Below are 15,269 nucleotides of genomic sequence, written 5' to 3' on the forward strand. Positions count from 1 at the left end.
CCCTCGGAGCAGTCTGACAGAGGCCGAGTGCTTTTCATTCATTAACGTTGCTACTTGCACTGTGGTACGTCAAGGCATCGGACGTGAGAGGAAAGTTAACGCTGGCGTTCCATTGTGCTCCGCTGCCAGACGCCGGCGGAGCCCTCAGCATTGTTTTCTCTGATGCCATGACAGAGCACAGAGAGGCGGGGCCTGCTCCTGATCAATTCACTAGCAAAGCAATCATAACTATTATCATTAGTCGTCTTTTCATCCTGCGTGCTCAGCCCACAGTAGATATTTCATCTGTTCGCAGACACGCATTCTTGTCGTTCCAACTTGACCTGGTATCAGTCAAGCGAAGAAATGCTTTTCCCCCGCCTCCCAGGAAACCAGATATGGGCGTAAATAATATGCCCAGGCCCAATTCTGAAAAGCCCTAATCCCAGGAAAACAACCCTGGGTGAAACGGGCCTCCCTGAATTGCTTTCAAGAAAACCAGATAATCAAAATGCAAAACAGGCTTTGAGGGGGGAAAAAACGAGTCGACTTCTAACAACAAATACCTTACACCCTAACATCAGCAATTTCTCCTGCTGAACTCTTATTTGTATGCTCTGTGTTTGGCTTTTGAATGTCGTGGCGCACAACACGCTGCATAGCCTGCTCCATCAATCAGCTGCTCTATTCTGCTTCATGCCGGGCTGAAGCGGGACGACTGCTCCGAGCTTTTACGGACAAGAGAGGGGGGAAAAAAGAAGAGCCATTGAAGACGCTAGGGGTCCCAGACCTCCCATCACAGGGGGACAATGGGCAGGGAAGAGGAGATAAAGAGGGAGAAAGACAGAGGTGAAGACATGTCTGCAGATGGGGGAGCAGAGGGAGAAGAGGGAGGATGTGGAACAAGAGAGGAGGCAGAGACCCGGGCGACACGGGGCAGAGGGAGCTCTCAGAGGCCTATAGTCATAGCCCATTAGGCTGGCTGCAGGAAAATGCTACAGCTCATTACATGCTCTGCCTCTGTTCTGCGGATGAACAATGCACAATTACGCTAGCCTGCTGTTCCTCCAGCCATAGCGCTGCAAGCCCGTATTGCTGCTATAGTGGCGCTTGCCTGCGTGTGCTCATCAAACAGCCCATACATGAGCACAGCAGCACGCCCTCATGCAAATCCAGGTTTATGTCTAAGAACAAAGGCACGGCATGAATGTGCTGAAATGAAAAGGCAAGTCGGCTCCATCACTGGAGCAAACCAAAACAAAAGTACAATGCGCCGTTTCTGTTTGTAATATAACCCTGTTAGCTCCCCTGCTTTCCGCTCCTGCTGACCACTTTAAATTGCCATTCGCGGCACATTAAAATAAGTCAACGTGATGTATGTCCACTCTTAAAGTTGAAAGTAGATGCAATGCTAAAGTACAGATGCAAATCTATCTACAATTAATTTACTGACAACAAGGTGCAACTGGTCCACACTGAAGCTGGCTGACATTATCTGCACTGCAGTGGATAACTAGCCTGGATTCATCTACCCGCCAGCAAATTGGTACTCGACTAGTCGTCCTCCTCTCCCCTCTACAATTATGCATGCAGAAGTTGACATTTAATCTGATGGGGGGAAATGCTAACTAACATCCTCCTGCTCCCTCTTTGTTTTAGCCGGAAAGCAGGACACTTGGAAAGGTCATTCTTCCCTAGTGTCAGAGTTAGCTGCTTGGAAAAAGTGTCTGCTCACAATGAGCATTGTTACGTTCCACCGCATCCCTCCCCCATTTCCCTGTCACTCAAAGAACAAGACGGCCGTGGGAACACTCTCATCAACGCAGCAACAGGTCTCACAGTACAGGCCGGCTGTTAGATCCATACATTTTAATTCATACCTTTTTCCCTTCCCACATTTAGATGAAATTATTTTTTGTACACTTAAATAATGATGGTCATTACTATAAAGTTGTAATTACTTTTTCGTCACTTCTATTACTTGGTGAGAAACATTCTGGTTTTCTTGTTCCTGCTACAATGGAAAAGGGGAGGGGGGGGGGTTAATATTCGCAAAGACAGATTGTGAGTCCCTTGCTATTTTCATCGGCTGAGAGGGACACATCTATTGAAGGAGTGTCTGCGTTATCAAATCGTACAGTGCACGCCAACACGTGTACAAAGTGTTCGTCTTTAATATGCCTAAGCCAGAGGGACCGAAGTGAGCACATTACTCTGTCGGCATACAATGGATATAAGCAAATAGTACCTTGGTTTGTATGGAGGGTCCTCCTCAGCAAACCGCTTTTACCCCTGGCCACAACACGCCTTGCGGGTGTGTGTAGTAGAATGTAGGCTGACCTTTCCTACCGCATATTAATTTAACTACAGGCGTTTTCGAACGCTGGCAGCGAAATGCGCATTAAGGAGAGATGACGAGGTGAAGTTATTTTCCTCCTCTCCTGGAGCCGTCCTTCCCTCTGCGTTTGCTTTCATTAGGAAATCTAAAAAATGACACCTTCATTTTGCTTCGCACCAAACACCACAGGAGGTGTACACACAACGTGTGCGAGAAGACGTGTGAGATGCTGCACAGGATCTTTTCAAAATGTCTTTGGAGACATTTGGGGGGAGGGAATTCTGCCGACATGGTGAAATTCTATAATGGCAACAGATATTAATAAGGACACATACAGTAGCAGCCATACCAAAGCCATACCAAATTTGCCTGTAGAGCAGATTCATGACTTCTCTCTTTTTTGTAACCACGGTGACAAAACATGTTTGTCTACAAGCTGTGAGACTGTAAGGGTTTACAGAGTAAACGTGTCTTGAGGCTCACAGTGCACAGTGAGGCTGTAGAAGACAGATAGCTACTCTAAATCTATTTGCTTGATGGTACATTTCCACAAGTGAACTCGCTCGAGGTTGAGACTTGTGAGGATTGCCATGAAAGAAAACAGAATGTGGCATATTTGTGTCACAGAGTTTAATTTGAGAAATAAAAACAGTGCTCCGGGAAACTCATTTAAATGGGTAATTACGTCCAAGCAGCACTGCTCGCGGCGCTTAACAAGGTGCGTAATGATGTCCCCGTCCCCAGCGATAAACATCATCACTATGTCCATTTCCTCCAGTCCATTTAGCCTGTTGGCCTTGAATTCTCTCATTTATTCTTAGACCCATCACACCCTAAAGCCAATGTCATTACAGCCTTATTACATTTATGTATCCAGTAAAAAAAAAAAATCCCTTTTTATTTTTTTTGTTGGAACGCTGATAGCATCACATGACTAACTTTTACTCTTCTTATATGTTTTCCTAGACTGAAAACAAGTGGTGATTCTTTACACATGATACAAACAAACTTAAAATGAAGTTAAAATAGGCCTATATTACCGGAAATTTAAATATATCTTTATTTTCAATAGTCTTGTCTTGGAACTATGAGAAATGGCGCATGAAACTGCTTAGAAGATATACTTATACTCTGGACTGTCATGGTTTTAAGGCAATAAGTGTGTGTGCAAACTCTGAGCTTTTAGGAGAACGACTATTCAGGTAAAAACTTCAGATACATTTCTAAGTATCAGAATGCCCCCCCCCCCCCACCCACCCCCACTACCTTCAAAATGTTCAGGTACATCGAGTCTAATATTTCGTTTGGCAGACGAAGTGGCAGAGGAGAAAAAACATCCCGAACCAATATTATATGAACAGAAAGAAAATCACATTATTTCTCTCCATAGAAGTTTAATATGGTTTGAATTCTCAACAAACGATGGCCTCCATCTATGTGTAATAATAAAATATCCTCCTCATCCTATAACACCACATTTCACAAAGGGGGAAGAAGTCTTTCAGGCAGGCAGTTACAATACAGGTGGTGGAAAACATCACCATCCTATAAATAGAAAATCCTCTCTCTCTCTCTTGTCTCTCTCTCTCTCTCTCTCACTGTCTCTCTCTCTCTCCCTCTCCCTCTCCTGAGCCTTGTCGTTTGTCTACAGTATTAGCTCCTCTGCACGCTGCTCACCAGGCACATCACATGTGGTTAAGGACACACTACAGTGACATGTGTACGTCAGACCCTGTCACTCATGTGTTCTGACACTTAGGGCTCTTTGGCTGGATGCTCTGATCCCAACAAGAGGGTGGTGTCCCAGAGGGCCTGGTCCATTCTGATTGGCTGCCTGGGGTTGTTATGTCATTTTATTGTACCTCTCCAACATTGAGGATGACACATAGTGGTGCGGGTGTGTGTGTGTGTGTGTGTGTGTGTGTGTGTGTGTGTGTGTGCGCGCCGGGGGGGTGGGGGTTGTGGGGGGGGGGGGGGGCTGTTGTGTGGGTCAAGGCTATAAAAACCCACCCAAGTGGAAGACTACCACTGTTTGTACATGGAGCAAAAATGCGTCTTGTTGGGTAATATCACCAAATCACTCGGCAGCTCTGCCAATTTGGCGGTGAAACACGGGGAGGAACTGAATGGGGAAATGTAACAAAAGGTCATCAAGTGTACCGTAGTCACGACGTTCGTTTAAAAATTCTGACAGGCAAGGCTCTATTTTTGCTCAATAAATACCGACAATTAAAAGTCTCAAGTTTCAAGTCTGCCGCCTGGCAAATACAACCTTTCTTAATAATCAACAGCTTGCTCTGCCACTCAATCAGCATCTGAACGCTGGAGATGAGACGATCCTCTCTCAAATCCTTTGAAAGGAGGAGACATTAAAGCACGCAACATACACCGCCCCTACTTTTTCAACAGATAGAAAAAACAGAAAAAAATATATATATATATCTCCCACTGATTTTCTACCATGCTGTGTTCCTCCTCATTATGCAATCTCAGTACCCTCCCCCCCCCCCCCCCCACTACCACCACCACCACCAGCTTGACATACTGTCAGAAACACCTTTTACTGGGAGTGTGGAAGTGGGTCTCCATCATCAGAGCTCTGGAAAGCTCAGAGTCTCAGCAGCTATACCCTTTAGCTTCTCCTATCGGATTTGGGACGATTAGCCGGGTTACTCTGATGAAATTTGCAGATATATAAACATGACCTTGTTTAAATGGTCAGAAATCTGGAAATGCATATTTAAACATGGCTTAAAAGGAGTGGTTTGTGCAGCAATTGTACCTCTCACCAACTCCAATTAATCATCCTTGACCAACTTGGAATAATGGCAATTTCAAAACAACCGTTGAAGAAAGTATGTGAAATGCTCAAAGCGAGACATTATTTGAATATGACTGAACATGTTGGAATATGTTTGTAATTTACTTCTAGGTTTAGTTAATGGTGTAAATCAGGGGTTCCCAAACTTATGAATGCCGCTGCCCACTTTGAAATCAGAAAATCTTCCGGGGCCCACCCAACCCTTTAATCACATTTTTTATTTCATTAACAGAGCATATGAACTGGGGCATAAGGGAAATTAATAATCCATCCACATACAAAAAGATTTAGGCAAAAACAGATTGCCAACATTTTTTCCCCCCTTACTCATCAGAAGTATTTGCATGCATAACACATTTCTTGAGACATTTGTTGTGATGATGAACAACAGAAGAACTCAATCCACAAGCTATTAATGCTCGGCTGTGAAAAAATGCTACCTTCTCTCTGTAAAGGCGAGACTCATGGGTAGCCATGATTGGACCCAAGGGACCCCTTTGAAATAGTTTTCCCTCGCCCAAATTTAACCTACGTTTGTAGCATTCTTTACCCCCCTTGCCGACAAGATAGCATATTATGCTTGGTACCAATTCTTAGGTCTAGATCCCTTAGGTCTTCTACTTTCTTCTGATAACAGGATCTCCACTGTAGCTTTAAAACTGACCCTGCTACAGCCATGTGATTACCCGCGAAAATCGGAAGTGTTGGCAGACTACTCGGGGGCCCAACTGCAGTACCTCCACGGCCCACTAGGGCCCACAGTTTGGGAATCACTGGTGTAAATGATAATGTCACAGTCCATATTTTCACGTATGTGTGCGTGTGTGTGTGTGTGTGTGTGTGTGTGTGTGTGTGTGTGTGTGCATGTTTTCCTGGGCATGTGTGTGGGGGGTGATTGGCAGTTTGAACAGATGTGTTGTGTGCGCTGACAGCATGACATGTACTTTGCACGCTCAATATGACACGTCTGAACGCACCCTGTGCGTATTGTCCTGTTGTGAAGTGATTGCGGGGGATGCTGGAACCACTCCCTGTTGTCTCTGCTACATCAATATCAAAATGTCTTCCTCACTAACAGGGAAGCAAGATTGCTATATTGAGACACCTTGTAACCTATTTTGTTTCCATTTCCATTTCCTTTGCTTGACTGTGACAATAGAAAAGACGAACACAGATTTCTCTCAGTGCCGCCATTTTTTTTTAATTCGGCTGGAATCTGAACATGAACTTTAAGGCATATACGCCATAATATACATTAGAATAAATGGTAGAACTTGCGTAGCCATCTTTGAAGCAACAGCGTGGAGAGCACCGGGAAGGTTACATCGATTAGCAATGAACTACACTTGAAAGAGTAGTGCATTCTCATTTTGCACAAACAACTGCAAAGACCACCTCCTTTTTCCGTAGAGAAAAACTTTGATCATATAAATTGGCAATCTTTTCCCTGTCTAAGGCTAATTTAAAATAAATCGATGATCTAAGGGTACTTATTTTCCAGCTCTATTCATTATCTGAAATCACAGGTGTGAGGAACCTTGGAACGCATTACAAATTCAAAAACACATTCTAGCCAAAGGCCATTCCTTTACTGTATAATTGTCTCCCTCACCAAGTGATTTGCTATAATTAAGCCATGCAAGACAGCTCTATTCTCCTGCGAGCGCTTGTATTAGTGCTGCCACAGGCAGGTCTAACAAACATCTCACAGCTGATGCTCTTCAAAACAATGGACAGGGATCTGTAGGGAGGTATATATGGGTACACGCTCTCACAAGGGAGAATACAATATACACAATGCAATTGCAAGTATGAAGACCTGTCACTGTTATCTTGGCCAAGTCTGCTCCGCTCCAGTCCCACAGTGCGTGCGTGCGTGTGTGTGTGTGTGTGTGTGCACGCGAGTGTGTGCATGTGTGCGGGACGAGTGTGTGCTGGCGTGCGAGTGTGTGCTGGCGACGTGCGCACTGCAACAGGCTTTGTCTGAAGCAGGAAAAGCTAGTCTACAGCTGCTCTGACATAACCAGGATGCTCACTGCCCCACATAAGCCAACAATTGGACTACAAGTCAAATCTATCAAAACCATATATTGCACATATTATAATAAACACATATAAACACCTCTTTTTTATTGCACCTCATATGCACCTCCTGATGGCGATGATCATTTGAGACTAAACAAACACACAAAGACATTGTGCCCTGTGCCTGGTGTAAAAACACAAGCTCTCTCGCAGAAGATGAATGAATCATGGGTAATTATGGGGTTGCCCTCAGGATGGAAATGATTTTTTTTTGGCACAAAGCAGCGTTGGTAATCACAACAGTACAGACACTCGTGTGTCCTAGCTAGCCACACCAATGGGATATGGGTTGAGGACTTGTGGAGTCAAGTGGTTTCAAGCCCAGGCTTGCTCATCGGAACAAAGCAATTATCAGTGATTATTTCACAGAAGTGCTGTTTGTTTCTGCTATAAATGGCATTGTAATTATATTGAAAACACTTTTTATGTAAGCAAAACATTTGGATATAGTTTCCATATTTTACAAACATCACAATTGGAAGGAAGGCTATACTGTCGTTGCACTATAGGCTAGTTCTGCTGGAGGGTAATGCATGCTCTCTCTCTCTCTCTCTCTCTCTCTCTCTCTCTCTCATACACACACTCTCTTTCTCAGACCAGGGAAAATATGCAGAGGACGGGTCAAAGAGATGTTTGTCAACGTCATGTGCAAGGCGGAGTGCGATGGAACGTGCATGTTAAACAGCCCCCGGCCTCCATCAAGCCAATCAACTGCCTCGAGGAAAATGAGAAAACGCGGCCGGGGGCTCAGACACCTGGCACTAAGACACATTCACCCCTCGCCCGCTCCTTCCCTCCTCGCCCCGCTATCTGGCCTGATGTCGCCCGATCAAGGCACCTCCGAGCTTTGCATATGAAATCATCTGCAACCCCTATTCGTCTTCCTCCCCTGTTTTTCATTAGCTCAAACAAATAAACGCTCTCCTAATCCTGCGGCCAGTGTTGCTTTTATTGGGCCGCTCATAAGCCACAGAGACAAGAGGCCACTGCTGGAGCTCGCACAATGTCGGCTAATTCCTTTGTGTAGCCAGACTGCTGCTATGTCCTCCTGCTGTTTTGTCCATAGAAAGGGCGGTGACCTGCATACCACCACCTACAGGCAAATGCAATCCTGGTCAGTGCGTGCACCACCTGCTGAATCCGCCCCACCTCCACCACCACCACCGCCGCTGCTGCTGCTGCTGCCTCCACTGACTAGATAACACAACAACATCTCTCATGTTATTCCCACACAGTCTCACACACGGCGCAGACAGTCCCAGTAAATCAGCATGCCTGTAAGTGGGTCTCATTGACCCCTCAGGAATCCATCGGTGCCCAGATCTCTCTGGATCATCCGGTCGATCGATGGATCAATAGCCATCTTGTGTTTCTTGTTTTGTTTTAAGACCGCCCCCCCCCCCCCCCACCTCCTTCTCACTGAATGTCAAACGGAGATTGGAGTCATCAATTATAAGTGTTTGTGCGGAGCTGCTGGGGCTTATTTGTTGCTGTCTATTGGAGTGAACACGGTAGGGAGACAAATACACACAGTTACACAGATTCTCACACACACAAATACACACAAGCACACACAAACACATGCACAGTACACACGCGCGCGCGCGCACACACACACACACACACACACACACAAACACAAATGCCCCTTCCTCCCATGGGATCAGGAGAAGTGGGTCATGGAGAGAGGTTGTCCAAGGAATCCAATAGAGCAGTTCATACAGGCGAAAATCTATAAACTCAAAATCAGCTTGTTGGCGTACACACTCTGTCGGCCTGAATAGCCTTTCAAGTCAGACCTGCTCTGTTCTGCTGCAGCCATGCATGAGATGTCAATGGAAGAAACAGCCTATGCAGGGTCATTCAATGGCTGGCTGTGCAGAGAGCGGCCATGCACTAACACCGGAGCCAAATGGATGGTGCACAGATAAAGCATTTAAGCAATGATTATTCTTTCTGCTAGCACCTGAAATGACATGTGGTGGAGCTGATTAGCTGGGTCAATGCATCTGGCAGGTGTTCAAGGTCCCGTTCTTTTGCAATAGCTCAGCACGCCGACCCAAAAAAAACAACAAGTGGAGTAAGGAAAGCCAAATAATCCACTTTGTCAGGCCTCCAAATTCTGCTTGGCAAAGCTCTCGCATGCAGGCACAGGTCAGGCCCAGAGCCTCGGTTCCCTGAAATGCCTTGAAGGATTTCAGTCAAATGGACTGACTGACATAAGGCCACACATGCCATCTCAAACAGCTTTGCTTTCCATCAATAGGAAAGTGCAACTGCACTCAGGTTAGAATAAATTATTTGGTATTATGGAATGCTAAATGCTCAATAATATTGGACCTTGAACTGTGTTGCAAGCTGCTCTCAAGTCAGATTCACCATGATAAAGTGACCCAGTGAAGCTGACTGCCTCCTCTCGATTTGGGAGGGAAGCTCGACAATGAGTTTTGGAAGCCCACCTCTCCCAATGTCCTCCCCTCGTCTCCTCCCCCTCTCACCCCAGGCAGCCCGGGCCAGGCTGTAGGACAGAGCACAGTGGGATGTCTCACCTCTGGCAGTGGCATGCCGTTGATGATGAGGTCAGGCTGCTGGTGGCCCTGCCCGGTGAAGGGGTGCTGATAGCCGTGGTTGGGGGCCGCATTGCGTGAGTTCTGGTTCTCCACGTTGAGGAAGGTGCTCTCGGAGCGCCTGCAGCCCAGTGGCAGGCTCTGCTGGTGGTAGTCGAAGTAGTTGAGCGAGGAGGTGAGAGACGAGCAACTCACCACGTTCATCTTGTCCGTCTCCTCGACGTCACGCGGCACCAGGCGGATGTCGTTCTTGCTCAACTTCTTCTTCTTGCTGGACTTCTTCTGGTTGCCGTATGAGTACTCCGCCACCCTGCGCAAGTAGAAGAAACTGAACAGACTCAATAAAGCAGTGTTCTGCCTTCCCCTCCCCTGTCTACACGGTCAAATCACTTGCCCGCCATGCCAGCTAGGGCGCTGTTCGACCGTGGGTGCCAGGCAAGGGCTCATTGGCTGTGTCCGGGAGTGGAACGCCACACTCAAGTGACTCCCCACTCCCGGCTTGCAATGGAGCTGTCATCCCTTGTTTGTTTGCATTTGCATGCTCGGCAATCGACATGTCACAAGCAGGCAGACACTGTGCAGACGTGCCAAAACCACAGAAGCAAAGCAAATGGACACAAAGCAGCACTACCGGTATACGCAATCGTATTCAAAGCACACAAGCCAAACTAATTCTTTTTTTTTGGTTTCATTATCAAGCCAGCCCAGTAGCAATACGGAGTGCAGGAGAACTGCAGATTCAAATTCATTTAGCTAGTCTCTGTGGCTGCTGCAAACTTAAGCTGAGCATTTTGACTATAATCAGACCAAATGAGAAAAACAGCTCAGCTTTATCAAAGTGTTCTCGGACTGGGGGAAATATATGTTCTTTATGCAGCCTTGCATATATATATGTAATCTCCAGCCATGCCGTGCTATCTTAACCAGGCCTATTCTATAGGTTTTGTGACGGTTGAGTTGAGTTTCAAATCTCTACTTTCTGTTCACACCCACCACAAAATGATGCTTATGCATTGCATAATAGTACCATGTCTAGAATGGCTCAATTCTAATCGTGGCATACTAGCCCTACTGTGGCCTTTATTGCTCACTAGGACACAGTCATTTCTGATCCTGTCTCTTTCTAAGAGGAAATGGCACTTTCTTTTTCATTTGTCTTTTATATTACACCTTGGAAAGAGCCACCTCCTCTCAATTTCAGAAGAAAGAAAATTTGAAGCTGCAAGGGTCAAAAATAGTGCATCTTTTTGTCATGTATCTTTTTTTATGTGTTTTCTCTCTACTCTGTGCCCAAAATGAAATCTTGCAGGGAAGATCTTCAGTCAGTCAGACAGACAGACAGACAGACAGACAGACAGACAGACTGACAGAGCACAAGCAATCAATTGGAGATAAGGTGGCTACTGAAAAGCAGAGCACATCACATGCTGATTAAAGCAGCCAGCAGGGAGAGTGGCTCATACTAGGAGAGCAAACTGCTGTGAGCGGTTTCCAATGTGTTGCTTACTATTTTATCTATTTGACATCATAACATAATGTATTATTGAGATTAAATCTATGACACTGCAGACATACATGATGTCTATTCTCCTCAGAAAATAGCAAGGCGTCAATAAGCCTACATCACATCACGTGTTCCATAACAACATAAGAACACATGCGGTATGAATGTATTTATATGCTGAGGAAATATGTTCATTGTTTGTGTCAACAAGGTCACTGTAGTAGTTTATATGCTTTGTGACATAACTTATTGCCCAGAGCTATCAGAAGAGGAACAAGCATTCATGTTGCCTCCATGATGTGCTATAGGCGAAACCTTGAAAGCACAGAAGGGTGGTAGCCTACTCATCTCCAGTCAACCCTCACATGAGAGTGGAAATAGATCACATTTAATTTCTAATCAATATTAATACATTATTCAGAGAGATATTGGCAGTTACTTTTTTTTATTTTTTTTATTTTTTACAGCTAGGGATGTTCAACACTTTAGAAACGGCCTGACTTAACTTCAAGTCAACAAAATTATGTCAGGAGCAAAATATGATTATGGCTTCAGGTTAAATTCACAAATCCAATCTATATGTAAATTTATAGTGGTAATGTAGCACAGGGAAATCAAAGCCAGAGCTGATGTGCAGAGATTGATGAACAAAACAGAATTTTCTATAGAAAAATCCAGAAAATAATAATCTGTTCATTTCCAGGCAACTGGTCAAATCAAAAGTTCATGACTTTGTTGTCAATTATGTGCTTTTGATATAGCCCTCAATGGATAAGCAAATGAGATTATTTGCTTTATTATTAGTCTTTTTTATTTGATCTCTAGCCTATTTATTATTATTATTAGTGTCGAAAAAACACTGAAAGATCTTAGAGGATTGTTAACCTATGTATAATCACACTAGATTAAAGCTGAAAACTGCCAATCAACCATGGTAGCTGTTAAATAATAAATGTCTGGGACTGATATTGAACCAGTGAGACGTTAATTGCCTGGTAACACACCCACAAATTGAACATGACAGTTGGCCCGTCATATTTATGAGCCAATTGGTTACAATCGAAAGATTAGATCAATCAATCAAATACTCATAACAGAGAGAGTGGGCCTCTGGAACGAGTCGAATTTAACGCCGCTTTATTATCCACCTCTCCTTCAACTGTGGAAACCTGCAGTCCTCCTCACACTCAGGCCTCTGCAAGCAGCATGACAAAAGCAACGCATTGACAAGCAGCCTGCGACTCACACACTTTTCAGGGCACGACCGCGGGGGCGCGCACAGCACGGCCACATGCACACATGCGCACATGCGCTCTGCCTCTCCCCTCTCTCTCATGCCAGCACTCTTTCATGCCAGCACATAAGCAACGAGAACACATAGACACACACACACAGACAGACAGACAGACAGGCAGGCAGGCAGGCAGGCAGACAGACAGACAGACAGACAGACAGACAGACACACACACACACACATACACACACACACACACACACACACACACACACAATTTGAAACTCCACTGAACTCACAACAAACAAACAAACACAAATTTACGCATAAGATGTCAGTACCTGCAGTTGTACGTTCGGATCTCCTTGTTATCCCGTTTGCACTTGACCGCCACAAAGATCATGGTGACAAACAAGATAGCGGCGATAGAGCCCAGGGCGATAATGAAGATGAGGGACAGGTTGACGGGTCCAATAGACTCCTGTGCGTTCAGGTCGGGTGAGAGGTAGACCACGATGTAGGCCGAGGCGGACAGGGCGGGCTTGCCGTGGTCCCTCGCCACCACGGTGATCTCGTAGGTGGACTTGGCGTTCTCCCCGAACATCCGGGTGGAGCGCACCTCTCCGTTCACCTGGTCGATCTCAAAGAAAGCCCTGTCCCCCTCCGAGATGGTGTAGGTCAGCCGCCCGTTCTCCCCCTCGTCGTAGTCGTCGGCTTTGACTTGGCTCACCATGTAACCCACGCCGGCGTTCCTGGGGATGGAAACCTCGGCGGTGCCGTTCACCAGTGGGGGGTTTGTCATGACAGGCGTGTTGTCGTTGACGTCCAATACCACAATACGCACCGTGGCGTTGCTTGATAAAGAGGGGTTCCCATTGTCTCTGGCCAACACCTTGAAATCAAAAGTCCTGGTGTATTCGTGGTCGAAGGATCTCATGGAGTAAATGCGGCCTGAGGGGTTTATGCTGACATATGTGTTTACATCCATGTGTTTAATCTCTCCGGGGACGATGGAGTATGAAACGGTGCCATTCATGCCCAAATCCGGATCTAGTGCTGATACTGACAGCAGGCACGAGCCCGGCAGGTTGTTTTCCATCACCATCTCTTGATAGTGGGGCTTTAGGAAGTGGGGAGGGTTGTCATTTTCATCTGTGACTTTGACTACCAAAGACTTTGTGGCACGCAAAGGCGGGATGCCACTGTCCTCTGCTTGGATAGTCAAATTGTACGTGTCCCTTTGCTCTCTGTCCAGCCTGCCATCAACCAGTATGGTTGAGAAGCTCTCATATTCTTGTAGTCTGAACGGTACGTTGCCCTGGAGCCTGCACTGCACTTTGCCATTTGCTCCAGAATCCTTATCAGACACCCTCACCAATGCAATGACATATCCACGCTGCGCATTCTCAGTGACTTCAACCATCTCTGTGTTCAGTGAGAGTAAACTAATGACAGGTGGGTTGTCGTTCGTATCCATCACATTCACTGTTACTTTGCAGTGAGCTGGAACGGAATTGGGACCTAGGTCTTTCGCCTGGATGTCGATCTCATATATTTTGCTTGTTTCATAATCCAAAACACCGTTGACAGTGATGATGCCAGTTCTGGAGTCAATTTTGAACGCGTCCCTGGTTTTCTCTGTGACGTAACTGTTGAACGTGTACACAACCTCTCCATTTGTGCCCTCGTCAGGATCTGTTGCATTCAAGTCTATGACTAATGTATTGATTGGGGAGTTCTCCATCACATTAACAGTATACACTGATTCATCGAAAACCGGATTGTTGTCATTAGAATCAATTACCTTGATATTCAATTGGACCGCACCTATCTTTGGAGGGTCTCCTCCATCTTCTGCACTGATTTCATATGTGTAGTGGGACTGGGTCTCTCGGTCTAACGATTTTTGCACTACAAGCTCAGCAATTTTGGACCCATCCCCTCTTGTCTTTATTTCTAACCCGAAAAGCTCATTTGGGGTGATGGAATATGACTGCACTCCAAAGATCCCTGAGTCCGGATCGCTTGCCCCCTCTAGGGGAAATCTGGTACCAGGGGAGGCATTCTCTGAAATCTCAATGTCAATGTGGCTCGTTGGGAATCTGGGTGCATTGTCATTCAAATCCTCAATTTCCACTTTGATGACGCAGATCTCCATAGAGTTTGACATCACTTCTAGGGAAATAATGCACTTTGGGTTCTGTCGACAGACTACATCCCGATCAATTTTCATTTGGGTCGTAAGGATTCCGGCTGGACTGAGTTCCACCCAGCGTGGCTCTGAATTAGAAATAACCCGCAAGTACGGCGGCTGCGGTGCGATCTGAAATCCTTGCTTCTGTGCGTCCTTTGTCACGTTTCCAATCACAGAGCCCGGCTTCATCTCCTCGTTTATTCCATACTTAAGGTTGATAACAGCCTCAGCTTCGACCCAGAATAAGAGGAGCACACAAATAAATTGTATTAATTCCATCTCCTTAGATTGCATTATACCTGTTGAGTCGCCTGATAAAGGACCTTGGATGATTACGCACACGAATGCATGTCAGAGAAAACAGGCAAAATGTTCCAAATAACTCATCTCTTTGAAATGTCCGATAAAAAAAATGTTTTGATGGAGAATAGCTCTTCTGTATGCAAATTATAGCATGGTAATTCTAGAATAAGTGCTTTATTGTACTCTTCTCAGGCAAAGCACATCCTCCGGTCTACTGCAGCGAGGGAGACATTGGGGATGACGG

At 45.6% G+C, this 15,269-nt stretch overlaps 1 protein-coding gene across 3 annotated transcripts in view; it reads right to left on the reverse strand.

Moving 5' to 3' along the window:
• The window catches only part of pcdh19 (protocadherin 19), a gene marked incomplete at its 5' end in the record, with an annotated part of 61,849 nt that extends 46,833 nt beyond the window's left edge, over positions 1–15,016 (reverse strand). The window contains 2 exons of one of the 3 annotated variants that reach the window (XM_083652449.1): positions 9,773–10,118; positions 12,870–15,016. In XM_083652449.1, coding sequence (XP_083508575.1) covers positions 9,773–10,118; positions 12,870–15,016 — 2,493 coding nt within the window. Of the gene's footprint in view, positions 1–9,772; positions 10,164–12,869 lie in introns of all 3 variants that reach the window. The other 2 variants (XM_083652450.1, XM_083652448.1) reach the window with 2 other exon arrangements.
• Positions 15,017–15,269: the final 253 nt, after the last annotated feature.

Source organism: Poromitra crassiceps (genome assembly GCF_964638095.1).
Source record: "Poromitra crassiceps genome assembly, chromosome: 15".
NCBI classification, from domain to species: Eukaryota; Metazoa; Chordata; class Actinopteri; order Beryciformes; family Melamphaidae; genus Poromitra; species Poromitra crassiceps.